At 52.4% G+C, this 25,680-nt stretch overlaps 6 protein-coding genes across 6 annotated transcripts; 4 read left to right on the plus strand and 2 right to left on the minus strand.

Moving 5' to 3' along the window:
* Window positions 1–4,996: 4,996 nt before the first annotated feature.
* Window positions 4,997–8,897, plus strand: M406DRAFT_95745 (uncharacterized protein; the record flags this gene model as incomplete). The annotated part of the gene is made up of 2 exons (XM_040926308.1): window positions 4,997–5,731; window positions 5,798–8,897. 2 exons carry the CDS (start codon window positions 4,997–4,999, stop codon window positions 8,558–8,560), a joined length of 3,498 nt encoding a protein of 1,165 aa, XP_040771235.1.
* A 3,038-nt stretch (window positions 8,898–11,935) lies between these two features.
* M406DRAFT_85607 (uncharacterized protein) lies at window positions 11,936–16,378 on the plus strand. Its single transcript, XM_040926064.1, has 10 exons — window positions 11,936–12,390; window positions 12,581–12,795; window positions 12,861–12,981; window positions 13,052–13,112; window positions 13,235–13,579; window positions 13,687–14,254; window positions 14,338–14,446; window positions 14,536–15,108; window positions 15,178–15,461; window positions 15,563–16,378. The coding sequence occupies exons 1-10, from the start codon at window positions 12,028–12,030 to the stop codon at window positions 16,188–16,190; spliced, it is 3,267 nt and encodes a 1,088-aa protein (XP_040771236.1). The 5' UTR covers window positions 11,936–12,027; the 3' UTR covers window positions 16,191–16,378.
* Window positions 16,379–16,562: 184 nt separating this feature from the next.
* On the minus strand, window positions 16,563–17,967 carry M406DRAFT_269678 (putative zinc-binding oxidoreductase ToxD; the record flags this gene model as incomplete). The annotated part of the gene is made up of 4 exons (XM_040918021.1): window positions 16,563–17,021; window positions 17,100–17,184; window positions 17,301–17,580; window positions 17,697–17,967. 4 exons carry the CDS (start codon window positions 17,965–17,967, stop codon window positions 16,563–16,565), a joined length of 1,095 nt encoding a protein of 364 aa, XP_040771237.1.
* A 2,382-nt stretch (window positions 17,968–20,349) lies between these two features.
* M406DRAFT_231142 (uncharacterized protein) lies at window positions 20,350–21,701 on the plus strand (the record flags this gene model as incomplete). The annotated part of the gene is made up of 5 exons (XM_040915859.1): window positions 20,350–20,517; window positions 20,591–20,703; window positions 20,931–21,232; window positions 21,322–21,388; window positions 21,545–21,701. Coding segments are annotated over 5 exons (807 nt in total), but the record flags the coding sequence as incomplete, so codon positions are not given.
* Window positions 21,702–22,529: 828 nt separating this feature from the next.
* Window positions 22,530–23,357, minus strand: M406DRAFT_334938 (RNA-binding domain-containing protein; the record flags this gene model as incomplete). The annotated part of the gene is made up of 4 exons (XM_040920986.1): window positions 22,530–22,857; window positions 22,965–23,092; window positions 23,202–23,274; window positions 23,335–23,357. 4 exons carry the CDS (start codon window positions 23,355–23,357, stop codon window positions 22,530–22,532), a joined length of 552 nt encoding a protein of 183 aa, XP_040771239.1.
* A 919-nt stretch (window positions 23,358–24,276) lies between these two features.
* Window positions 24,277–25,677, plus strand: M406DRAFT_358566 (DUF410-domain-containing protein). The gene is made up of 2 exons (XM_040923935.1): window positions 24,277–24,734; window positions 24,835–25,677. The coding sequence occupies exons 1-2, from the start codon at window positions 24,388–24,390 to the stop codon at window positions 25,496–25,498; spliced, it is 1,011 nt and encodes a 336-aa protein (XP_040771240.1). The 5' UTR covers window positions 24,277–24,387; the 3' UTR covers window positions 25,499–25,677.
* Window positions 25,678–25,680: the final 3 nt, after the last annotated feature.

Raw genomic sequence — 25,680 nt, forward strand, 5'->3', positions numbered from 1 at the left:
GCAGTGCGCCACACCCGTCAGCCCTGACAAGACAGCAACCACCCTTGAAAATGTGCTTTTTTGGCCCGGGGCCCCTGGGCTTGCGGGATTGAGATTTTTAAACCGAGAGCAAATGATACTTTCTCCTCTCGGCGTGCTGGGGGAGTGCATGCACTGGACCGGTCCAGACTCATACTCTTTCCCAACGCCCAACCCTCTTTTTCCATCTGTAACGCTTTTAGAAGGTCTTTCGATTATCAAGAGCCAAGGCTGGCCAGACCCCCATTAACTTGAGAACGGCAAGCAGTTCCGGTGTCAGTGCTGCGGGGACCAGTTTTTTTTTGGGGGGGGGGGGGGGGTTGGTCGTTTATTGTGGTGTGGGTAAGGGGAGGGTGGGAGTGGTTGTACAATGCGCTTACCCAACTAATTGAGGGCTGTCTATGCCACGTCTATGTCTATGTCTATGTATATGCCCATGCCTATGCGCTAGGCGCAAGACCCTTATCAAAGGTTCATAGCGCACCATGAAAAAGAAAGAAAAAAGAAGAAAAAATACATGCGCGGATCCGCAGGGGCGGATTCCCCGAGCAGGTTTGGTGAGGTGTCTCTATGCGATCTGTAGCGTGGACAAGTTGAATGCCCAATTGTCGCGATGATCAATGGAGCCATGACAGAATGTTCCCCGCCGCTGCTCGCCGCGGAATGAGGAAGGCAATGCGTCAAGGCGGGATTGGCGATGATCACTGTCGCCCTCCGCTCTCTTACTCCTATCCCCAGTAAGGCATGAATAGAATAGATCCACGACTTATGGTCGGAAAGAGAGGCAGAGACTTGTCTCAAGATGCCCGACACGGCATGCAATACTTGTGACCCCATACCGGTGAGGCAGGCGGGGAGATATGTGTCCACCACGCAAAGCAGGTACATTGGGGTTGATAGGAGGATGCTAGGCAAGATGAGAAGTGTAAGCGCTTGGGCAAGAATACTTGAGTACACGGCCGTGGTATAGGGCTTCACCGTATTGTCGAGCCCTTCCGCGCGCGAATCGTAGTCATCATGACTCAGACTGAAGGGGGGAAACGGGAAACGGGGCTTCCTTTGTCGTCCTCTGTGTTTGTTAAAGCGTCAGCTTTGTTGTGCTTGGAAACGGCTTGGGAGGGCAGGGGAAGGGAAAAGAAAAAGTGGTGGTAGCTTGTCATCGTCCAAGCTTCTCAGGTTGACTTTCAGCCGTTGGCGCTATTTGTACCGTGTAGGTAATAGCTGAATCTGATACTATAGCAAATGCTAGCAGATGTGGTTAGGCTGTGGTTGCCCTGTCTTAACACAAGAAAAGCGTGTATGTGCGCGCGCTCGAGAGGAACGGGTCAAGTTGCCGTTTGGCTTGGGGCTGCCAACGCTGTACCTGAGAGCAACGCAGAAAAAAAAAAAGGAAAGGAAAACAACAGAAGCCGACTTTGTGTGTGGGTGAGTGGGTACATCGGCCGTCAGACTTGGGCTTGGCCCCACATGGACACAGCAAAGGTACTATGTATGTACAGTGCTCGAAGAGATTACCCAAAGACTGAAGCTGCGATGTACAGCACCCAGGAAAGGGGAAGGGACGAATCTCAATCAGTCAGGAACTCTGTCTGGAACCCTTTCCCCCCTTTGGTGGGATGTCTCCTTCCTCAGCAGCTGTTGTTTGCCAGTGTTCAGCATCACAAAAGCTGAGTGGTACTGTGGTAATTGTAATAGGGCCATTTTCAGCGCACCCTCCCCCCCCCCCCCTTCTTCCTCTGCTCCTCCCATTCCCTACCGGCCCCCTTCACAAGGTTACGCCCCGCCGAGAGCGCACCAGCAGAGGATTTTCTGAGAAGTGATACCTGTGCGGTACTACCATGTACTATGTATGGTGACATGCCCCCCTGGTCTGGTCATGCTCTGAAGATCTGGAGTATTACATGGTACATTACCATGGTAGTACCATGGACACATCTCCTGGGGGGGTTCCCTGGTGACGTCTTTTGTTGTGTCGTCACCTTCTTGCCGGGCCACGTCAAATTTCAATGACCCAATCTTTTTCTGCCCAGTAAAGCCCACGCCTTAGCCAGGCTGCCCTGTCGCATCTCTGCCCGAGAGAATTTTCCAGACTAAGTAGTACTACTACTACCCTGACGGTGAATGTGCCTCAATCGGTATTCTTTCTCTCGTACGCTGCACACTTCATTCAAGCCGAGATCTTTGTTCCCCTTTTTCCGCCGTGACCTCCAAGGGGGGGACCGAGACGGTTCCTGGGACTAGCCTGTCTGGAGGAGACATTTTCAATATGGCAATCAGCAATGCGACGGGGTTTTAGAAGATGAGCGGCTGGAGCTTGATCGACAAGACTTGTGGATCTGTACTAGGTACTGAACAGGGTACATCCATTTTGCGCGTTAACCGGCCCACCCCGCGCGTGCCTCTTAGCGAGGCAGCTAGTACAGTATACATGCGTTAGAAGTACAAGAGTCTACCTGTCTCTAGCCCCTGCTGCTCCAGTGGCCCTGTCCTTTTTTTTCTTTCCTTCTCCTCCTCTTCTTTTTCTTCTTCTCCCTTCTTCCAATGGATAACTCACTGAACGAGACCCATGTCATCCAGTCTTCTGACCATATTCGCGACCCTTTTCTTCGTGCCCACTCGGGCTCCCCCGCTCACAATGTCCCCAACCGGGCTGCAGAAAACCAAGATTGTCGCCCGCCGTGTACCTTGTACCCGCCCTGTACCTAGGTGATGCTTGTACCTGCCCCACGTACCCGTTATACAATTTTTGGTACTCTGTACGTACACCTGCGCAAGGCCACCCCCGACCCCAAAGGCCATTCATTCAGACTTTGACCCTTTCCGTAGCTCTAACTACTCTTACCATGACTTTGTGACGACCGCAAAAAGATCAACGAGCAAGGAACCCTGCTGGAACTCTGCTCCCTCTTGACCATACGTACCCACTCTAAGCTCTGTGTGGCTCTGGTGTATTCTATGGTGCTCTGTTCGTTCCTTACGTGCCATGGTCTCACCCCCCCTGTCTCAATCTCACAGCCATGCCACCTAGACTAGCATCACGCACTTAAGAAAACGCCCACCACCCCCGAGCGACCAAATGTTTCCACCACCACCACCACCACCATTGCTGTTGGACCGGACTGGACTGGACTACCACCACCACCACCACCACCAGGCTTCTGCACACCACACCCACACCCACACAATCACATATCCTTTTCATGTCCACGTTTCACTTCGACATCCCAAGCCTACCTTGAACGTGCTGCCAAAGGGCAGACCTCGTACACATCCTCCGTACCTTTCGAGACACCGCTGACGACGCTGGACGGCCCGCCCGCACCCTTCGACCAGAAAAGGACCCAAAGTCAGGCCTTTTGCTCCGACAATCCACAGCCAGCTATCGCTGTGCGAACTCCAAGAAGATAGGACCGCAGCGAATCCTCGAAGCTGCTTCTTTGAAGCTGCGCGTTCCAATTCACCTGCCGCAGATCTCCTGGGAACAAACCACGGCAGACTGGAGCCACCTTGCGCCGAGTCGTACTTCGACCCTAGATCAACCTCTCCTGGAACCTTCTCTTATATCTAGGACCGTGGGGGCAGCTTTCTCTTCTGCGCGCGTCGCCTGTGCACTTGGGCCGGTTGGTGTGCTATTAGGCCCTACCACGAACTGCACGAGAGGAGGAGGTCGAGAGCCAGGAAGTTCCTTTGCAGGTCCAACAAGAGCTCGAGCGCCTAGGGATTTTGTTGTTGTTGTTCTTCTCCTTCTTCATTCTTTCTTTTTGGCGGGGTGGTAAAGCCAGGGAAGCATACAAACCCCCGCATTGCTACCATATTTGTTGTGGGAAAAGGACCGCGAGGCTCGGCTTGCGCGCGCCGAGGAACTCCAAAAAGGAACAAGAGTCACAAAGGAAAAAGAGGAAGAGGAGGGGCGCAGGAGACATAGGAGACTGCAGCTCGACGTCCGGCGCGCTCGAATTCCCGCCTCGCTGCAGCAGCGACCACCTCGGGGAAACGATCGCCATCCCACCTCACGACCCTCCCAGCAGCAGGCTTGCAGCTGCCACCAGGAGTACTTGGCTGTGGGACTCTCGCATATTCCCCAGCTAGCGCATGGCAGCCGAATCTGTCGACCTGCATGACGGTCTGCCACATCACCAATACGCCTGTGTCCAAGGTATCGCGACTTGCGCACGCTCAACTATCATTGGGGGCCCATCCCACTTCTTTTCTGTGCCGACTCTGGCCCACCGCGCAATTTCGCGCCTCTTCCGTGCACGGTAGCTGTACACGACCTGTACTGGTTCCTGGCTAGGACCTACATCTATCAGAACCACTCACACGCACACACGCTCTCTCTCTCTCTCTCTCTCTCTCTCTCTCTCTCTCTCTCTCCCACTCTCACTCTACCACTCTTTCTCTACTACAACTCCGGTACCCGACCTGCAGGCATCTGGGTACACAACCTATACACATCTACATACACGCACACACACCTCTTTTTCTTCCTACCCCCCTGGACTCGAGCCTGGTGCCGTCTATTATTGTGTGTCTGCTCAAGAGAGAACGACTAGCCGGCTGACGACGAGGTCACTTGGTCACCTGCAGCCTCAACCCCGGAAAAGGTCCCCATTTTTCACTTGACTCTGCAACTTCACTTTACCCACGATCCCTCCAAAGGAAGATCCAATCTCAGATCCCTTTCTCCGTGTCTCTCTTCTCCCCTCCTTCCTCTTGCTCTCTTCCTCTCTCTCTATCTCTCTCCATCCTTCTATTGTCTCTTCCCCGCATCTTCTTTGCCCCGAGGGAGGACCAGTTGGGGGTACCGTCACTACGACCCGAAAATGCGGCCCTTGACCAGCAGCTCGTTGATATAAATGCCAGCTCTCTTCACATAAAGTCGGGGGCCCCTTCCGTCCACAGATTCCCCCGGCTCAGCCTACTACTCACGGAGAATTCTCACTGGCCGGTGCCTCATCACCCACACACATCCATCACCATGTCGTCCGCCAACAAGAACAACATTAACAACAACTCAACATTACAAGTCACATCTTGTTCTACGCCCTCACAAGGGCCCCTGCTGCCGGCACATTCAAATAGCCCTCAGTTTCCACAACCCCGGCGTCCACGCCCCAGTAAGGTGCAGACGACCAACCTGGTAGCAGCAGCAGCAGGAGCATCATCATTATCGTCGTCACCACCATATTCTCAGACAACACAAAACGCACCCACGTCGGCCATCACCAACTCATCCATGGCCTCCAGTCCTCTGCAGGCATCCCCCACCATGTCTCCAGAATCCGCCATGCCCACCACCACCAACACCTCCATACAGGCCTCCCCAGACCAAGCACCTGATAGGGAGCCTAACGAGGGGCCCTCGGCCGTGCCCCCGCCCATGGAGCTCCCGCCCTCCATCGCCTCCGCCCAGGCCAGCATCTCGAGGAAGACCAGCACCACCTCGTTACCACAGAGCCTGACGAGCGAACGCTCAGCACAGAATGAATCTCAGCCGACAAAGAGCAGCGGCCTGCTCAGACGGTTCTCCAACAAGGTGAAAGAGGGCTCGCGGCTCATCAGCAGCCGGCGTACGTCCTCGACACAACCCGTCAGTCGTGATACCAGCATAGGCCCAGCTGTCATGCGGCGCGGGAGAAGCGATAGTAGTGTCACGGCCCCACCTGATTATGCCGTCGCAGTCTGCTCCGAGAGTGACGATGAGGCTCTCGGTGTCAAGGATCAGCCCTTGTACCCTGTGCCCATCGCCGAGGGGGAGCCCCTCCAGGACTTCTCGCAGACCTGTGGCGGGTCCTCAGTGGCTGCCACATCCACCATCTCGTCTAATATCCACTCGGGTCCCGTCGTCCAGCGCGTGTTATTGCAGGGCACGCCCATCACTAAGGTCTCGGCGAAGCGGCGGAAGCGATTGACCTTAGTGCTTGATCAAGATGCCGGCAAGATCACCTGGGACAAGAATCGACCATCCAAGTCCGTATACATTGATGACATCAAGGAGATACGCGTCGCCCCAGAGGCTCGACAGTACCGCCTGGACTGTGGAGTAGCCGAGTCCGAAGAGCCCCGTTTCTTCTCCATCTTGTATGCCGTGCCAGACAGGAAGCAGAAGACCATGCACCTCATTGCGGATGATGAACAGCACTTCGAACACTGGGTCACCGCCTTGTTTGCCCTGTCCAAGCATCGTCAAGATCTCATGACATCGCTCATGGCCTTCAATGACAGGGCCATCAAGGAGTACTGGCGCAAGGAGATGGCCAGGATCTATCCCGAAAACCCTCCCATCGAAGAGGAGCTCGATTTCGCAGGCGTCGAGCAGGTCTGCCGCAACCTGCACATCCACGTCTCCCCAGAGACCCTCAAGGCCAACTTTGACCAAGCCGACAAGACAGAGACGGGCAAACTCAACTACGGCGAATTCCAAGAGTTCGTCCGCATCATGGCATACAGGGCCGATGTCGACAAGATATACAGGGAGGAGATCCGCCCTAGCCACAAGGACGGGCTCGATTTTGACGAGTTTCTCTGGTTCCTCAGGGAGATCCAAAACGAGGACGTCACCGATCGTGCAGCCTTGGAGGTCATCTTCAACCAGTTCAGCCGCAAGTTCTCGTCGTCTTCCTCGTCGTCGCTGTCGTCCTTCAATACCAAGTACGGCAGCGGCACTGATGACGGCACTACAGAGAAGCCACGCATGAGTCAGGCTTCCCTTGCCAAGTATCTCATGTCGAACCACAATCTCCCTCTTGAACTTGTCCCCGAGGACTGCGAGCTTAACCGGCCCGTGAACGAGTACTACATCTCTAGCTCTCATAACACCTACCTCACCGGTCGCCAGTTTGCCGACGTCTCCAGCATCGAGGGCTATATCTCGGCCCTCATGCGAGGCTGTCGGTGTGTCGAGGTGGACTGCTGGGATGGGCCCGACAACCAGCCCATGGTCACGCACGGAAAGACATTGACCACGGCCATCCTGTTCCGTGAGGTCATTGTTGCCATCAACAAGTACGCCTTCGTCAAGTCGCAGTACCCGCTATGGGTCTCCCTGGAGGTACACTGCAGCCCGACACAGCAGGAGGTCATGGCCAACATCTTAAAGGAGATCTTTGGGGAGAAGCTCGTGACGGAGCCGCTCGAGGGTGCCAAGGACCAGCTTCCCACCCCGGAGCAGCTCAAGGGCCGGATCCTCGTCAAGTGCAAGTCACCCAACCTGAACGATCCCAGGGCTCCTGAAACAGGCGCCGCCGCCGCCGGCGGCAGCAGCAGCAGCAGCAGCAGCACGGGCAGGCGGCGCGGTAACAGCCTGACGTCTCCTTTCTCTCGGCCCACGGCGCCTTCGGAGGCGTCCATCCCCAACAGTCCTCTCCTCAGCCCCAACTATCTTGGCAGCCGGCGCAATAGCAACCGCCGCGTGAATACGATCACCGAGGGCGAGATCTCGGACGTCCAGGACGCGCTGAGCAGTAGTTCCAGCGACGACAGCGGACCAGAGAAGACTGGGCGGTCGAGACAGAGCAAGATCACCAATGTGCTTGGTGACCTGGGTGTCTACTGTCTCGGGGTCAAATTCAGGGGCTTCGAGGATGCGGACTGCAAGGTCTTCAACCACATCCTGTCCTTCAAGGAGCGCACGTTCCTCAACAACAGCTCGACCAAGAGCAGCAAGGACGCCCTCTTTCGCCACAACATGCGCTACCTGATGCGCGTCTACCCTGGCCAGCACCGGCTCACATCAACCAACTTTGACCCGCTGATTTATTGGAGACGCGGCGTCCAGATGGCTGCTCTGAACTGGCAGACCTTGGACCTGGGTATGCAATTCAACCAGGCCATGTTTGCGGGCGGCAAGGACGGCTCTGGCTACGTCCTGAAGCCACGCTCCTTCAGGGAGATACAGATGGTCTCGGAGGAGCTGGCCAGCAAGCGGGAGCGCAAGGACGTCAGCTTCACCATCGACGTCATCTCGGCCCAGCAGCTCATGCGCCCGACCAACCTGGGCGAGCGCAGAACGGTAGACCCGTACGTCGAGGTCGAGGTGTTCCTCGCTGACGATAAGCGGGACAAGCGAGATGCCAGCGGGCAGCCGCTACGCTGGCCCCTCAAGTCGCGCACCAAGGTCGTCAGGGAGAATGGCTTTAACCCCATCTTCCAGACGCCGTGCAAATTCGACGTCAGAACCAAGTACCCTGACCTGGTCTTTGTCCGATGGTCTGTGAAGCTGTCTGACAATGGCAACTACAACGACCGGTCTCCTGCCATTGCGACTTACACGGCCAAGCTGACGAGCCTGAAACAAGGGTATCGCACCCTGCCGCTCCTGGACCACAACGGCGACAAATACCTGTTCTCAACACTGTTCTGCCGCATCAAGGTGGACAACATCACCAGCGTCTTCGTCGACTACGAAGCTGGGACTGACAACTCTAACAAGTTCAAGAGGGTCGGCAGGAGCGTCTTCAACCGCAAGGAGCAGAGTCCCAAGTCCAGCATGGATAAGGACTCCGTCGTCCCGGCGCAGCTTCCTTCTCAGACCTCCATGTGACGCAGAGTGTGTACACGAGGATCTGAATGTTGTACTACTACTACTACTACTACTACTACTACTACTACTACTACTACTACTACTACTACTACTACTACCACCACCAACACTATCACACTCTCATCGCCTTCGATTCGTCAAACAAAGCGGCAGGCACCATATGTTGTATTATGAACATCAGGAGCGTCTTCGTTTCTTTATTCAGCACGCCATGAGCTTGACGCCATGAGCCCATCATTCTCAACCCGACCTCGATGGCCGTTCACCCTAACCCAAAAGTAGGGACTGCAAAATTCGGGCCCCTGAAGAACAGGGCAGCAACAAGAATAACAACAGCAAGAAAAAAAAAAAAGAAAAAAAAAACCACCAAAAAAAGCAGCACGACGCAGTGACCAACAGACAAGTTCATTTTAAGCAGCAGATACCCCCCCAATTGAGCATTCGACATCAGGCGCATAGTGGACAAGATCATCATCATATCATCATCATCATCATCAAAGGGGTCCGGAAGGCTTGCTCTAGGCAAAGGAACTTGCATTTCGGGCGATGTGGTTTTCCTCTTATCTCTTTCTTTTATTTTCTTCTTCTTCTTCTCTCCCTTTCTTCCATTCTTCACTAACCTGGTTTTGTCTTCTTCTTGTGTTTATTTCTTCTTTCCCTTTGTCTACCACATTCATCATGGAACTGGAGTATTATGGAGGGGGCGAGCCGGGAAAAACAAAAAGATCATATCGTGGACTGGGAAAGAGATATCCCCCATATGTTGCATGTCCTTTCTTTTTTTTTCTTTCTATTTTTATGAAATCCTCTGGATGGGAAATGGGAAACCAGACACACAATACCTCTGCATTCGTTGGGCGTTTTCATTTTGAACTCTATTTGAGATCGTTCTCTGGTCGTCGATCATTCCACATGCTGTGCTGTAACATTGATTGGGAGACGGGGAGCGAGTCTTTTCCACGCTAGCGCACTATTACTGCTTGTGACTTGTACATGATGAGGGCGGACAAAAGGAAAAAAGAAAAACAAGAAATCAGCTGGAGGGGCCGTAGCCCGGGGGGGGGGGGGGCTTAGGAATTATGAATACTATTACCTTACTTGCTAGTTTGATCGCAGATGATGGAAGGAATGGAGGATCCAGGAGACGTCTGAGTCGTCTACCTGCTGCGTACTTAGGTACCCAAATGACAGAGATAAAAACACAAAGTAAAAAATTATGACCATTCACGGGAGCTTACTACCCAAGTCCATTCGTGATCATCGGTTGCACCAATCTTTTCCTAAACAAATGTCATGACACAGCATTTTCCAATTGTCCCGGTTTCCCCTCCATCTTCTCGTCTACCGTCACCCCTTCGTCAATGCTTCCTCCTATTACACCGAGATCCGTACCCGCATTCACTCAGTCTGCAGCCGAGAATGCTTCTTCATTTTCTTCTTTCCGCTGCCGTGCTACAACGCCTATCGGGTCTGCTATCTGCATCTGGGTCCAATACCACGAAATGAAACCTACGTAGGAGGTACTCTCTTCTCGCTTCCCAAAAGTTGTCCTCTCCCGCCATTAGAATGCATCCATGGTGGGTAGGTGGGTAGGACACGATCAGGATTATCCCGATGAGGTCTTGAAGATCTTCGCCAAACAAAAGAAGACTTGATGTGTTTCCCTTGCCCCCCCCCCCCCACACCAATTACTTCCCCACTTCTGTGCAAGACCAACCCACCCCTCTCCCCACGATTGCAGCGGGCCTTGTTTCTGCGCACCTCAGTCTCTCCTTGTCGTCTTGTTAATTTTTTTTTTTTTCTTACCCCAACCCGCGCCTGGCGCCAGGATCTGGAGGACTGGAGGATTGCTTTCGTGGTCTGTGGTTGATCATGTCACAGCCGCAAGGATGGAAAAGTAAATTTAGGTTGTACCTTGTTTTTTTCTACTAACTTGGGTTAGAAGAGTAGATCAAAAGGATTCCCCACCCCTTCGGCCCGGTTTATGCATGTAAATGATTCTCGTGTTGAGAGCTGCTGGTGCAGATGAGGCTTTTGTCCTAGTGACTTGCTTCTACCTGAAAGTCTTTGGGTCACATCGGGAGGTACCTCTGCTTTTTCGTCACTAATGACGAGGTTTGTTTTTCCTTTCTTTTCTTTTCTTCCCTACCCCCCCCCCCAAATTCTCTTCCTTTTCGTCCCCCCTCCGAGACATGCATCAGTCTCGGAGGTTGCAGAAGGTACCTTTGTTGTCTTGCGCGGCGTTGCTCACCGGTGTGGAATAAAAGGGGGGAAAGGGAGGGGATGTGGTCATACTCATATCGAGATCGTCGCTGTACGTGACCTACGCCATATGGAGGGGGGTTGGGGAGGTATTTGGCTCCGACGGTCTTGTCTGAACGTTACGTTGCGTTGTTCGAGTCGAGATATAGAGAGACAGAGTATGTGTATGTGCGTGCGAGTGAGGAGGAGTAGTGGATGCAGGATTAATTGTGTTGCGTAGTGTGAGCCACTTTGAGGCTGATGAAATTTTTGATGCTATATACATGTATGCATTGTACATCAGCATAGGTACATACGTACTCAAGCGTCTATACACTCATTACGTATGCTCAGTATAATTCGGACTGTGGAAAACATGTGTCAATTCCTTGGAAGCTCTGTAATTGGATTTTATAGCAGATATATGTATGTTACGAACTTGTAAATAGGGCGTGATTGATTGATTGATTGATCCTATAAATATTCTGCAAAGCTTTAGCAAAGAAGATAAATATGTAATGCCAATGTATAAATGTTCAGGTAATCACACATTTGTTACTTAAGTAATCATACAATTCATGTTGAGAATATGTCCATGTGTATGTATCTTCACGTGAATTGTGTAGGCTGTTAGCTTTCGTGCTCAAGTACTTATAATATATACACGAAGTTGATGTTGGTGAGATAGAAGAATCTATCTATATGCAATCATCGTAGACTGTACGATCTGGGCCATAATTAGCTTCTTTTATTTTCGAGAGCCGTTTGCACACACACACACACACACACACACACACACGTACACACAGCACGGCCTTTGTAGAGTCGCACGAGATGGCGGTCGATGACAAGCCGCCTACGACACAATCACTCTATCCTGCATAAGCGGCAGACGACTCTTGCCCCCGTGATATGCAGCCACCAGGACGATACGGCCTGGTGTTTGGCCAGACACAACAACATTGACGTCTTGGGAGCGGGGTTTGCCAAGCGGCGGTCACACTTGATCGCGACAATACTGTCCGAAGGTGATGTCAGGCTGGCCATGTCTGGAGCATTAAAAAAAAGCCAAGAGCTCAGGCCCATCTTCATCATCGCCTTCCTTCTCCTCCTCCTTCTTCCATGCCAGGGCAGCTTGACCAGAGAGTCCAGCAGTTCCTTTGTCGAGTGCTGGTTAGATCATAGTTTCAACACAGCACAGCAGCAACAACAGCAGCAACAACAACATGGACATCTTCAACTTGGGCGGTGCTCACTTCCAAAGTGGCCTCAGCGTGCCGTCTATTGGCAAGGCCAAGGGCAGCAGCAGCCTCGGCCTCTCCGGGGTCGGCAACGTGTCGGCAAATGTTGACATCGACCTCTCCCAGGGCCTCAAGGGCCTCACCGGAGGTGTCGAGCTGACTAAGGACAACGGCAATGTCTTCACCAGCGGTGCCTCCAAGGCGTCTCATGAGGACGTCAGCCACCAGGCCATCAGCTCCTACTTCATCGGCCCTCAAGCGGAGAATATGGCATACTTTAGGAAGAACATCGGTGTGCTTCTCGACCAGCTGGAGAAGGCGAGACTGAACTACTTCCCTGGAGACGGGGTAAGCCAATGAAATGAAGTTATTTATGCATAACTGTGACCAGCCTCGATGTTTTCTTGTTGTATTCTTGTTTTCCTGTTCTGCCTTTGCATTGTCTGCTTTAATCTTCAATCTTCTTTCTTCTTACTTCTAGAAAGAAAAAAGAAAACTAAGCAGCATGCACATGTTGACCTCATTATAAATCAAACAGGTTTTCATTACCAAGGATATCCAGCAGTCAGAGGAATTCAAGAACCGTACCGAGGCTGTGGCCAATGCCACGCAGCAGCTAGGTAGACTTCTTGGCCAGCACTCGGTCCCGTTCTGGTCGCCCAGGTACCAAGGCCACATGTGCATGGACATCAGTATGCCCTCGCTCCTTGGGTACTTCACGACCATGCTCTACAATCCGAACAACGTGGCTTTGTGAGTCTACTCTCCCTGCATCGACTTGGATAATTATATGCTGACACTGAAGTTCTGGTTCGAAGTGAGGCGTCGCCGCTCTCGACCCTCGCCGAGATTGAGGTTGGAAAGCAGCTATGTGACATGTTTGGATATAACATCAATGTCGAGAACGAGAGCCACCCTGACCCAGAGGGACCAGAACCCGTGAGCATTCATGAAGTTTCTATGCATATTTCCCAAGCCCATTAGAAGATGCTAACTGAAAGTTTTCAAGTGGGGCCATGTGACTTGTGACGGGACTGTTGCGAATCTTGAATCGATCTGGTGCGTTCATGGTCTTTGTGAATATCAATTATTACTTGAAAAGTTCCTGTCAGGCTGACCATCACAGGGCTGGTGAGTTTCATGCCAATAAGGACTATCCCTCATTTACTAACTGGCATTTGTGCCCCTCAAGCTCGCAACCTCAAGTTCTATCCTCTCTCCCTCCGTGCGGCCATGGAAGGTCCACTCTCGGACGTCGCAACCACATTCAAGGTTCGCACCACAGATGGCAAGGAAGACCTCTTGATCAATTTGTCTACCTGGGAGCTCCTCAACCTACGGGTCAACACCATTCTTGACCTCCCAGACAGGCTCAATAGCGACTATGGCATTTCCTCGCAGTACATAGAGACCATCATGGATCAATACGGCATCCAGTCCCGCGGAAAGGAGGCGCTGGAACGCCAATTCGGCATTGAAAAGACAGGACAATACTTTGTATCCAACACTCGTCACTATTCCTGGCCCAAAGGAGCAGGTTCGTGCTGCGAAACCCTTGTTGATTCAATTGTCATTATGATCATGACTAGTACCGCTTCTTAAATAGCACCATTTACTGACGTATTCGCGCAAAAATTAACATAGCCATTGCTGGTATCGGGTCTGAGAACATGGTCGGCATCCACGTCGACAACGGAGCTCGTCTCGATGTCGATGAGCTTCGCGCGGCTCTCGAGGAACGCCTCGAGAACAAACAGGCTGTCTATGGCGTGGTTGCCATCGTCGGATCCACCGAGGAGGGTGCTGTTGATCCACTCGACGAAATCATCGCCCTGCGAGACGAGTACCAGGAAAAGGGTCTGTCTTTCATCGTCCATGCTGATGCCGCCTGGGGAGGCTATTTTGCGTCCATGCTGCCCAAGGACTATGCTCCTGACAGTGGTCGTTTTGGGCTCCTCCCGCCTGACCTTGGAGGCCCTGCGACTGGCTTCGTGCCAGACAGTCCCCTGCGGAAAAAGACGCAGGACGCCATATGGTGGCTGCGAAAGGCCGACTCCATCACTGTTGACCCTCACAAGGCAGGATACATCCCGTATCCTGCTGGTGGTCTATGCTACAGAGACGGGCGACTGCGGCACCTTCTCACCTGGAATGCCCCCTATCTATCCCAGGGTTCCACCGAGAACATTGGTGTCTATGGAGTGGAAGGAAGGTAAGTTGGAATCCGTTATCCACAGATGATTTTATCCACACATACCCTAGTAAGCTTTACTGAAACTCAAGATGATGAATTAGCAAGCCTGGAGCCTCAGCCGTGTCAACGTACATGGCCAACGCTTGTATTGGGCTGGACGAGAAGGGTTACGGTGCGCTCCTGGGGGAAGTGTCCTTCACTTGTGGTCGTGTGAGTTGAATTGTTCCCTTTCTTCTGTCTTCATTGCTTCTCCTTTTTCGTATTCTTCTACTTCCCCGCTTACAATCAAAACAATACAGCTCGCTGCACAGTGGGCGGCCATGACCGATGAGAGTATGCCTTTCGTGGTCGTACCTCTCAACCTGCTCCCTTCCGAGCTGGCAGAGGGCTCAACAAAAGAGTCGGTCGAGGAGGAGAAAGAATGGATCAGAAACAATATCCTCTCCTCGTCCAACACGGAGATCGTGCAGAATAACTCCAAGAGCCCCGGTGGGGACGACGCCATCACGCTCATCCGGAAGCTCGGATCGGACCTGAATATCAACGCCTTCGCCTGCAACTTTCGATTTAGCGACGGTAGGCTGAACACGGATCCGGCCGAGGCCAACTACTTCAACAGGCGGATCGTGGATCATCTCTCTGTCAAGACGCCAGAGGACAACCCGACCGAAATTCCTCTCTATCTCACGTCTACTGAGTTTTACCCAGACCTCTACGGAAATTGTCTCAAGACGTTCAAGGAGAGACTTGGCCTGGTGGATGGTCCACAGGAACTGTTTGTGCTGAGGAATGTGGTCATGTCACCTTTCCCGACGGAAAAAGACTTCATCGGTCATCTGGCTGGTATTTTCAAAGAAGTCGCCCAGGAGGCAGTCAAGGCAAGTCAACTCTTTGGCCCTGCACATCACATTGAAGAATTTCTCACTGATTGTTCTAAAAAGGTCTGCCGTGAGAGGAACGAGGCGACCGAGGCCATCCACTCGTTCATGATGCAGGGCAAAGACCGCATATACATCCTGCACAAGCCCAGTTTCCATGTGGCCAATCATCGGCGCCAGACACTTCTCGAGGTTGAGCTGCCGAGCCGCGCGAGGGATTGGTACAACAGCGTGACGTCTCAGCACCCAGATGGCCTCATTATGTTTGATATGGTAAATCCTGTTGACCTCAACAACGCTATCGAGAATAACAAAGAGTTGTATGGGAATATCAGCCTTAAATCTCCGTAAGTCTCAGCTTCTTCACGACTACATTGCTTGAGTTCGTGGCCATCAAAACAGCGCCAGTGACTAAATTAATTTTGCTATTATCACCAAAACTCCACAGTGAGGATTCCACCGAGCTCTCAGACGTCTCACTCAAGATCATTCGCCCTTGGCTGAACCGCCAGCTCAACGGAATGTACCTGGGGTCCAGCTACCCAACGGACCGGATGCCCTTCTATCTCTACGGCGACTCGAGCTCATTGAACATCGACCACGCGCTGCTGGCCTCTCCCAACATTCAGCTCTCGGCCAAGGACATCCGGCTAGCGATTGAATCCTCTTCTTCTTCTTCCTCCTCCTCATCAACCAACCTGAGGTTCGAAAATGGGCGTCCTTATGTGCTGCTGTTTGACTCTGTCCGCGAGGAGACGATGCAGCCCTTCCCGGACTCCAATAAGGTACTGGCAGACCTGCCGGCCTTCTTCTTCCGGCCTGGGAAGGAATTTGTGGTCAGTATCTGGGAGGATCCGACGCCCGAGGGCGCCAGTGGTGCCGATGTCCTGAAGGCCTGGGAGGCGCTGGGGCGTGACGGCCAACAAACTGGGCTCGTGAGCCGAGGAAGAGTGACCTTGGGCGATTCTGTCTTTGTGGATGCTGAGTTCCTGAACCTGGATCCGTACAGAAAGGTGAGCAATGTCTCTGGCTGGACTGATGAGTTCAAGACCATTGGGAAGCAGTTGAGGAAGTAAGGAATGAATGCAATATGGTTTTGGACGAGTTTCTCTGTGAAGGAAGAGTCCAACAAAGTTGTTTTGAGAAGTGCTGGGAGATTGATCTTGTGGAGGAGAGCCAGAACAACAGATCACATTCATTCAGTAACTACGTACTTGGACATTACATAGCAAACTGCTTCAACAAATTGATCCCAAATCAAGCCAATACTTTATAACCATAATGTCCTCACATCATCAACATCTCTGTGGTAAAATAATCCTGGCAAAGGACGTGTAGAAGATTCATTACACCTTGCTGTCATTGAAAGTCGGTTGTGGCTTGCAGGGCATTGCTTCGTGAATAACCTCCCCCCCCCCCCCCCCACCCAAAAAAAAGAAAGCCCAATACTAATTACTATCACCAGGCCATTTCGTATCGTCCACCCGGTACACCAATTTCTCACCACTGACCAGTCCCTCACGCATCTGCTGCATACCGTCCAACAAACCCAGCAAACCCCCCTCGCCCACCCGCTGAGGGTGAGCCTTCCACTTCCCCGCGGCCCAGAGCTTCTCAGCAGTCTCCAGCCACCTGCGGGCAAACTCGAACGCCTCAGGTCTGGCCTCGTACGTCTCCCCTTCGAACTTGTACGTGTCGCCCCCCATGTCGTACCCGAGGAAGAAGACGGACTTGACGTCGTCAACGCGGGGACAGTCGACGCCGAGCAGATTGCAGTACACGCCGCCGTCTGGCCCAAAGGCCTCGGCGCAGATGGCTGCCGAGGACTCTACGCTGACCGTGTCGAGGACTTTTGTTATGCGGGAGGATGTTGCTTGCCGGATCTTTTGGCCTACGTCTGGGTCTTTCTGCACATGCAAGAGTGGTTCAGTTATACGAAGCAAAAGTAGGCCGAGGAGAAGTCAAAGACTGAGATCTATACGTACGTAGTCGAAAACAAGATCGGCTCCGAGACCCTTCACGAGGTCAAAGTTTCGTGGTGAACATGTTGTTACCACCCTCCAGCCAGATCTTGCAATTACCAGATGTTAGAAATGTCACAAGGACTGCTTTCCTTTTTTCTTTTCCAAGAAAAAAAAAAAAGACTTCATGAGTGAACGAGATGATAAAATATTTGTCAAGCTCACAGTTTTGCGAATTGTATCGCGACAGTCCCAGTAGCCGTGCTGCCTCCGTATATAAAAATGACATCGGCATCTGTGTCTGCCGGACCCGCCACCGCAGCATTGTCCACGTCCGGCCATGGAAGGTTGAGGACGTAGTAAAGTGAGTATCCGGCCGTCGCGACCCCGACACCTGTTGTCGATGCTTCCTCGAAGCTGACGCTGTCTGGGACGTGCATCTGTATGTCGCCCTTGACGGCAATGTACCGGGCAAAGGCGCCAGTCTCGGGGTTGAAATCATTACCTAAACAGTAAAGCAACGAAATGACAAGCCTATCGGTCAGTGATACATGCTCCGATCGGATTCCCGTCCACAGCTGCGCGCAAGAAGTTCCCACTTCAGGGGTCGTTCGTTCTCACCTCCGTGCCCAAATCCAGCGATCCGGTCGCCCTTCTTGAAAGGTTTGGTCACCTTGCTGCCCACTGCCTCGACGACACCAGCAAAGTCACAGCCAACGAGCGTGCCGTCGTCCCCGGCCGCGTCAAGAGTGGTCCAGTCTGTCGGATTGAGGGCGACTGCGGCCGTCCTCACCAGGATGTAGTCATCTTGGAGCTCTGGTACGGCTTTGGGCTCGAGAACAGCATTGCCAGTGCCTCGCCTGATCAGACCAAAGTTTTGCTTGCTCGACATAGTAATTGACAGTAATGAGCTGGGTTCACAGAAGGACAAGAATAGCTATGAAATCAAACTCACAATAAATGTGATATTTGTATAATGGGCTACTGAACATATAAGTACCTAATACATAGATAGTCGTGTTGATTATGGCATTATTCTCGAGTTTGGCTGTCTTGTGTACAATTTGTCAGCGACGTCAACCCCCGCCCTATTTGTAAGTCACCTTGTGATGCAACTAACTAAGTAGTCAATCCTTACGTATAGGTGCGAAGCTATTAAATGGTTTATTTGTTGTTGTTTTTTTGTCGTTTTTTTTTTCATTCCGACTTTTGCGCTCCGGTTCTCTTTTCCTTCTTCACTCTTACTTTCGACAGCAACCATCTTCCCTTTTGTGACTTTGGGAGTTTGGGGGATGACACTGTTGTTTGATGACTTTCCTACATGTAATCACTTTGCGAGCCTGACTATTCCTCTTCTACAGTGGATCCAGACTGGCAATGCTTGTTCAGGCCGAATCCACGGCTTCCTGACTGTACTCTTCTGCAACAACATAGGTTCTAAGCCGGGAGTCAAATCAATCAGCCAGTTCTTCTGCCAGACCATTTCCTCCAGACCAACCAAGTCATGGAATTAGACCAAATATCACACATTCTTCAATACAAAACCCTAATATCATTTTGTCTTAAAATGACTCTTCTTGTTCTCGCTTCGAAAACATGGTGTGAGCCGCGGCCCGTACCGGTAGCGAAATGCGGTGTTGCTGCGCTTAGCACAGCGAGCATGTGAGGGACCGACCTCCTTTGCCAAAAATCCCCCGGCCTGCCTTTCTTTTCTTCCCATTGGCAATCCTCTATGGCCCCCAATGCGGCTCCGGCTCTCGGCCAACACAACTCTGCTGCCTGAAAGCTGCATTGCCTCAGGCTCTCTGCCTCGCTGTCATATTCCCTACCATGGTACTTACTAACCCTTGTCTACTTCTAGTAAAGACCGGCGGTAGATACTGTCGTGTGGTCTCTGGATCGAACGGCTGAGGCGTGTCAAGGCCGACATGCCTCCGTCGCCGTCGCCATTGGCCGAGTGTTTACTGCCCTGAAGGCTCTTCCAAACTGGGCGTCTGGCTTCGAAACTTTTATTGATTTCAGCTTTCGGGAAGAACTCGAGCAATCAAGTATGTTTCCCGATCTCTCAGGGTTCACGAGTGATGAAACCTTCCATTCAAGCCACGATCCTCTTGGTGCACGATCTGGAAAGGAGGGTGTCAGAGTGTCTTGGGGTGCGAAACGCCGGTCCGTAGAGGTCAAATTGCATCAATCCAGGGCCAGGCTCGCTGATGCTACTCTTTGCGGGAATCTTCGCCGCAGGAGCATTCCCGGGGACTGCGAGTGCTTACCTACCAAACCACTCGGGCTGTAAGACACGTGGGAGCGATCTGGAAAATTGGGGTGTCCAGCTCAATGCCTGAACCGTAAGACACGTGTTGTGGGAGCGCTAACTAACATGAGAGAGCCTGAGTTGCTTGTCTAGGACTCCCGACGTAAGCAACATCTATTTTCATGTCAGCACTCCTCCCCCGGGCACGCACCATGGAAGCATGAAGCCCAATCCTGGAGAAAGGTGGACTTTTGTCATTCGTGTAAGAATAGAGTATGTTTCGTTAAGTTCATACCAGGGCATTTGGGAAAGAGATCGTTCGAGACCAAGTTGGAGACAAGGCTGCCAATCTGGGAGTTGTGACTTAACGTAATCTAGTTATTATTTTGGGAATCCCCTTCAACATCTTTCTTCGTCGGCAGACGTTAAAGTATGGACCTGACGACACCCGAGGCGGTGCAGTAAAAGCCACCTTACCAAGGGGGGAGATGATAGGCGTAGGTCACCTTGGCCCCCAAAAAGAGCAAAAAGTCTTGCCCCCAAATGTATCGTGGGGTATATGTGTAGGTGTAATCAAGCGGTCATAAGGGCACCTTTATTGACGTGTCAATCAGGGTGCTCGCTCGCCTCGAGTCGTTTACTCCAAATTGCCCTGTTCATATAACGGGAGTATAGGTCATCGGAAGGAATTATCTCAGGATTAGCATACATATGCACTGCTACACAACGCCCAAGCCTGGCCCTCGGAAACATCTGGGCTTCATGCCTGATCTAGACAAGATCGAGATCCTTCACTGGGCGACCCATGGGCAGACACGCGTTTGCGCTGCGGAGGGAGGAGGAGCCTTATTGTACCAGCCAACTCTCATAAAATACTTATTCATCGCCAATACCACACAGAGGACACTGAGTCCCTGGACTGGAGTGGGATGACGGGTAGACAGCACACGTCTTGACGGACCATTGACTGCAACACTATTTGGCGGGCTGCGTGCGTCCCCATTCACGATGTCTTCCATGGAGCCTGCTCCAGAGGGCATCGATCTGTCGGCAAATCACACTGTCTCATCCATCGCCGCAGTGACAATCTTGACAGTGTCTGGTGTGGGTGCTGTCATTCTGCGTTTCGTGGCCCGGAGGCGGATGCCCGGTGGACTTGCAATAGATGATTATCTCCTTCTGGCCTCACTGGTATGTTTTGAAAGCAAGTCCATCTCGTTCTATGATCTACATATGCTAAAACATGATGCTGTGGCCTGATTAGATCATCTGCCTGGGTACACTCGTCTGTGCCATCCTCAGTCTACACTATGGTGCTGGACACCACGTTTGGGCTCTGAGCGAAGCCGAGTTGATTAGCATACTGAAGATCACATGGTAAGTTAGGCTCAGTATATATGATTTCGTTATATCTTTCATTTGAGTACCGTTTTGATCTTTCTGTTATTTATATGTACATATAATTTCTATTTCGCGTCAACGCCTCTTTACCTTCTTTTGGCCAAGGCCTGTCGTGGACTTTATTTTCTTCTCCTTATGTCCAATGTCTTTGGCGTCATAGAGATGACACAGACAAGTCACTAACGCATAATCATCATCAACAGGGCCGACACCGAGATCTATGCTACCTGCGTAGCTCTGACCAAGTTCTCCATCCTCTTCTTCTACGAACGCCTCTTCGGCCGCGGCTTCGCCACAAGATTCTGCATGGTCCTGGCCATCCTGTTCTGGCTCGCCAACACAATCATCCTCCTCGTGGGCTGCCGACCCATCTCCTACTTCTGGGACCGGTATAATAGTGCGGCGTCAGTCCAGGGCCACTGCATTTCCTTTGATTATTTCATGTGGATGGGCATCTCCGACACCATCATAGATGCGCTGGTGCTTCTTCTTCCTATCCACAATGGTAAGTGTTTCGGCTCTGAGTGTTGGCCACTTCCCAGATGCACTGTTTCAATAAGTAGACACTCACTAACTTGACATGAACTTGATTAGTGTACAAGATCAATATCTCTGCGAAAAAGAAGATCGGCATCTGTGGTATATTCATCTTGGGTTTATTGTAAGCCTCAAACTCTTCTTGCATAACAAATCCTGGAGATACATTTAGCACCCAGCCGTCACACAGGCACGGCAACACACCGACCCTCACTTCACATCACGTACTCAAATCACGAAAGCCCGCACTTAATCGAATGCTGACATGAATGTTCCCCAGTGTCTGCATTGCCGGGGCATTACGGGGCAAGATACTAAGCCTCCTCAGCGTCTCCGACTTCACCTGGGTCACGGCCTGCAGCCTCATGTACACCTGTGTTGAGCCCATGGTGGGAATCATCTGCGCCTGCTTGCCTACTTACGCCATCTTCTTTCGGCCCAGGGTCAAGAGGAGCCAGTACCACACAGGGAGCAGCCACACCTGGACCTACCCCAGCGATATGGAGAGTGGAAAAGGTGGTGGTTCCGGTGGGAAGGCCAGCACGTATGGTACCGATACTCTGGTGTCCTCTAGCGGGCGGGGTCCGTTCAACGGCAAGGGTGGCACGTATGAGATGGAGACTGTGGCGGTGGCGTCCGGCGGTGGCGAGATGGGGTTCAGCGGAGCAACTGGCACACATAGCACCGATATTCTGATACCCTCCTATCCAGGCGGTCCTGAGCCTGAGCCTGAGCCTGAGCTTGAGCCTTCGTGCTCACCGCGGGTCAGCAACGTTATGGATCTGGACTCGCGTGCGTGGTATGGACAGGCTTCATAGACCACCCTCTTCCTCACACCTGCACAGCAGCTATGTTCTGAATACAATGATAGAAATTAGTTTGTGAGTGACAATTGTGCCTGAGCTGAGTGGTGCACCGAGCACGAGACGTAGTGAGTGGCCTTGTACAACGGGGGATAAAATCTGCTTCACAGGGAGTTCAGGACACTGCGTAGGAACGGACGAATGAGTGGAATAAATGGAATATGAATATGGAATCGTTATGATACAAATTTGCGTTGACACAAACACTGCCATCATGCTCCGCCCGTGTAACTTGGCGCAGCCCTGTGTAGTCGAATTCTCGTCCGTATCCTTGGTGTGACCACGTACGTACCTCCTTCACCGCCGCTCCGTTTTAGTTGTCCCGCGAAACCGCGCTGCATATTGCAGACAGGTGAGTTGTGGACAGCTGACGCCGGACGGTTCGTTCACATATCAACCAGCTCAGAAGCTAGCGTCGTCGTAGTTTCCTCCATCGTTGTTTCGGCGGCCACCATCGCGACCATAACCTCCCCGGCTGCCGCCGCGGTTGCTACGGTAGCCATCGCTTCGGTCATAACCGCCCTTCCGGTCATACGAACCACCTCGGTTGCCTCGGTCGAACCCTCCACTGCGGTCACCTCGGCCGAATCCTCCACTGCGGTCTCCTCGGCTGTAGCCATCACGCTGAGATCCTCGTCCGAAACCACCACCGCCACGTTCACGGTTCTCGTAGCTCGGCCGCTCTCTTCTCTCTCGCAGCGCTTGGACGAACATTCTGCGTCCGTTGAAACTGCGTAGAGAAGTCACTGTCAGCCTCTGCGAAGCAAGCGTTCCCAGTCGAAATACCGAGAGCACAACGGGAAGGTTGGTAGGGAAAAGGGGCCCAGCTAAACTTACACCGAATCGTTCAACTGTTCGATCGCGGCCTGAGCGACTGACTGGCTGGTCTGTTCACCCTCTTGGTTGTCACTGAACTTGACATAGGCAAATCCCTTGAACCGGCCATCCTCCTTGTTGATCATCCTCTGGTGCACGCCTGGTCAGCATCCAGCCCTTCTCAATCCAGTCCACCCTCTCAAGCAACAGTTGATAGACCTCAACTACAGAGGACCGACTCTGCTAGGAACGACATACCACTTCTTCGACGTTGCCGACCGTCTGAAACTTTTCCTCCAAGTCTTGTTGCAGACTCTCGAATGAGAGGTTTCTACAGTATGTTAGCAATTGCTAGGCAGGCAACAATTAAATCAGGGAGCAGTAAACTTACCCAACGTAAACCTCAGTTGACATGAAATTGGCTGTAGCCGTGAAATATCTGATAAAAAGTCTCAACTGGGCGCGTCCTTTCATCGGGCGGCGAGAGCAGCAGAGCGGTCCAGAGACATGCCCGCCAGGGAGTGTCAAGGCAGAGCCATCTGTAACAAAAGCAAAACTGAGGATTGGAAGAGGAGTTGGGATGCATATTGATGTGATGGAAAGTGTTGATGTACGAAGATAGCACTACTCTACTTAGGTACATGATGAAATGGATTGGAGGTTGTGCAGCAGAATCGATCTTCAAGGAAGCGCGAGCTGATCGGAAATTGCAGATTGAAGCCCACAAAGTATATCATCCCTAAGGCACGGAAGGTTGTTGCCCTTGACAGCTCCTTGTCATTGGCATAGAGAATAATTTACCTGGAAAATGCGGCTCCTGTAGAGACTGGCATAGGACGACTGGCCATGGACCGGCCTGAGAAGGCAAGGGCGCGTGAGAACATTTTGAGGTGAGTAGGAGGGGCCTGATGAAATATGGGTATCAAGAGGAAAAATTCAAAGCAGCAGATGATGTAACTGCCGAAAAAGAAGATGGTTGAAGCAGAAAAGGTTCGGTTGTTGACACTGAAGAAACTGAAAGGTATGTGAACAGAAGAGGAAATTTTCACAAAGCGGCCAGAGGTGACGAGCAGTTGATATTTCAGACCCCTGCCAGGCTAGTCTAGAGATGAGATCCTGGTCTGGTCCCTGGTATGTTGCGGTCTTTAGTGGGGTTAGCCCCTGTAGTACTGTTACTATGCACATGCTATGGTACTACCATAACGCCATAGTATGAAGTAAGCAGCTCCAGTCAGCCCCGCGGTGAGCTTGGCCTCTGCTCTTAAGCAGCAGTGCGACGACATCATCCTGACCAGCTCAGCTGAAACCTGTTCAATCAGTCTGTCTAGAGAAACACAACCACACGACCACCTCACTCTACACTTGCTCCATTCTGCTACTAGAGGCCACCTGAGGACACTCCCGGCAAGAGAAAGAAAGAAAGAAAAAATCAAAACGATCAACCATGGCGTCCAAGACCGACAAGATCGAGAAGATCATCGCCCGACTGCAGGCCCGCATCGGCGAGGGGCAGTACTACGAAGCCCAGCAGCAGACGCGTGTAGTAGCAGCACGGTACATCAAGGCAAAGAACTGGGACGCCGCTATCGATATTCTCTTCGGCGTGTCACAGTCTCTCCTGAAGGCTGGGCAGGGCGGCAGCGGCGGGGACCTCTGCGTGCTCCTGGTGGACGTGTACAAGCAGGCCGAGCTGAAGCCCGAAGCCACTTCCAAGGGGAGGCTGCTGACATGTCTACGCCTGTTCGAGAGCGGCGAGCCGACGAGAAAGAAGTTTGTGGACCAGATGCTCGCGTGAGTATTTGTTTGCTGCCCCCCCCCCCCGGCGCCCCTCTTCTCTTTTGTGACGACCTTGCCTGACCCGTACTGATTGATGCCTTGCCCGCGTGAACAGTTGGTCCTCCAAGTTCGGCGAATTTCCTGCCGGAGATCCAGACCTGCACCATGTCGCAGGTACCATTTACGCCGAGGAACATGAGCCCTACGACGCAGAGCGCCACCTCCTACTCGGCACCCGCGACTCGGCCGAGGTACTCACGCGCATGGAGTACGAATGGTACAAGGAGGATGACAGCCACACTGCTGCAGCCTATCTCGCGCGTGCTATCCTCCCGTACCTCCTCGTCGCGAACGTGCGCGCGGCCAACACCTCGTACCAGACCTTCACGAGCCTGCTGAGCGCGGACAAGGGCGCAGGACTGGGCGTGCAGGACGTCAGCAGCGGGACCGCAGATGTCAGAGTGTTCCCCAGCCTGCCGCTGCTGAACTTCCTGGGCATGCTGCTGCTCGCCGTGCAGAGGGGCAGCCCCGAGCTGTTCAAGCAGCTGCAGACTAAGTATGCAAACCACATCGCCGAGCTGGGCTCGTGGGACGAGGCGCTGGAGATCATTGCCGAGATGTACTTTGGCATCCAGAGGCCACGGCAGAGCAACCCACTGCTCGACATGATGGGCAGCCTGTTTGGCGGTGGCGGCATGGGTATGGGCGGTGGTGCTGGAGGGTCGTCCAAGCCACCTGTCAGAAGGGTCGAGGCACCGGCTGTAGAAGGGTTGGACTGAAGTGTCACGTGAAGAGAAAAAGAAGAAAACGAAAAGCAAAAAAAATATGAAAAGGAAGAACACGCTACAATTTGCTACCGCTAGAGAGCCCTCATTGGAAAAGAAGATCGCCAGAAGCGCCACACATGGCTCAATCGCTCTAGTGTGGCTACATTAATCGAGGCTCGTCTTCTTTCTCGTAC

This window comes from Cryphonectria parasitica (genome assembly GCF_011745365.1).
Source record: "Cryphonectria parasitica EP155 unplaced genomic scaffold M406scaffold_10, whole genome shotgun sequence".
Classification (NCBI taxonomy): Eukaryota; Fungi; Ascomycota; class Sordariomycetes; order Diaporthales; family Cryphonectriaceae; genus Cryphonectria; species Cryphonectria parasitica.

Coding starts and splice junctions, on each gene's coding strand:
- M406DRAFT_358566 (XM_040923935.1), top strand. CDS start 24,388: ATGGCGTCCAAGACCGACAAGATCGAGAAGATCATCGCCCGACTGCAG. Junction 24,735..24,834: donor TTTGTGGACCAGATGCTCGC/GTGAGTATTTGT, acceptor CCGCGTGAACAG/TTGGTCCTCCAAGTTCGGCG.
- M406DRAFT_85607 (XM_040926064.1), top strand. CDS start 12,028: ATGGACATCTTCAACTTGGGCGGTGCTCACTTCCAAAGTGGCCTCAGC. Junction 13,113..13,234: donor ATCGATCTGGTGCGTTCATG/GTCTTTGTGAAT, acceptor GTGCCCCTCAAG/CTCGCAACCTCAAGTTCTAT. Junction 14,447..14,535: donor TGTCCTTCACTTGTGGTCGT/GTGAGTTGAATT, acceptor AAAACAATACAG/CTCGCTGCACAGTGGGCGGC.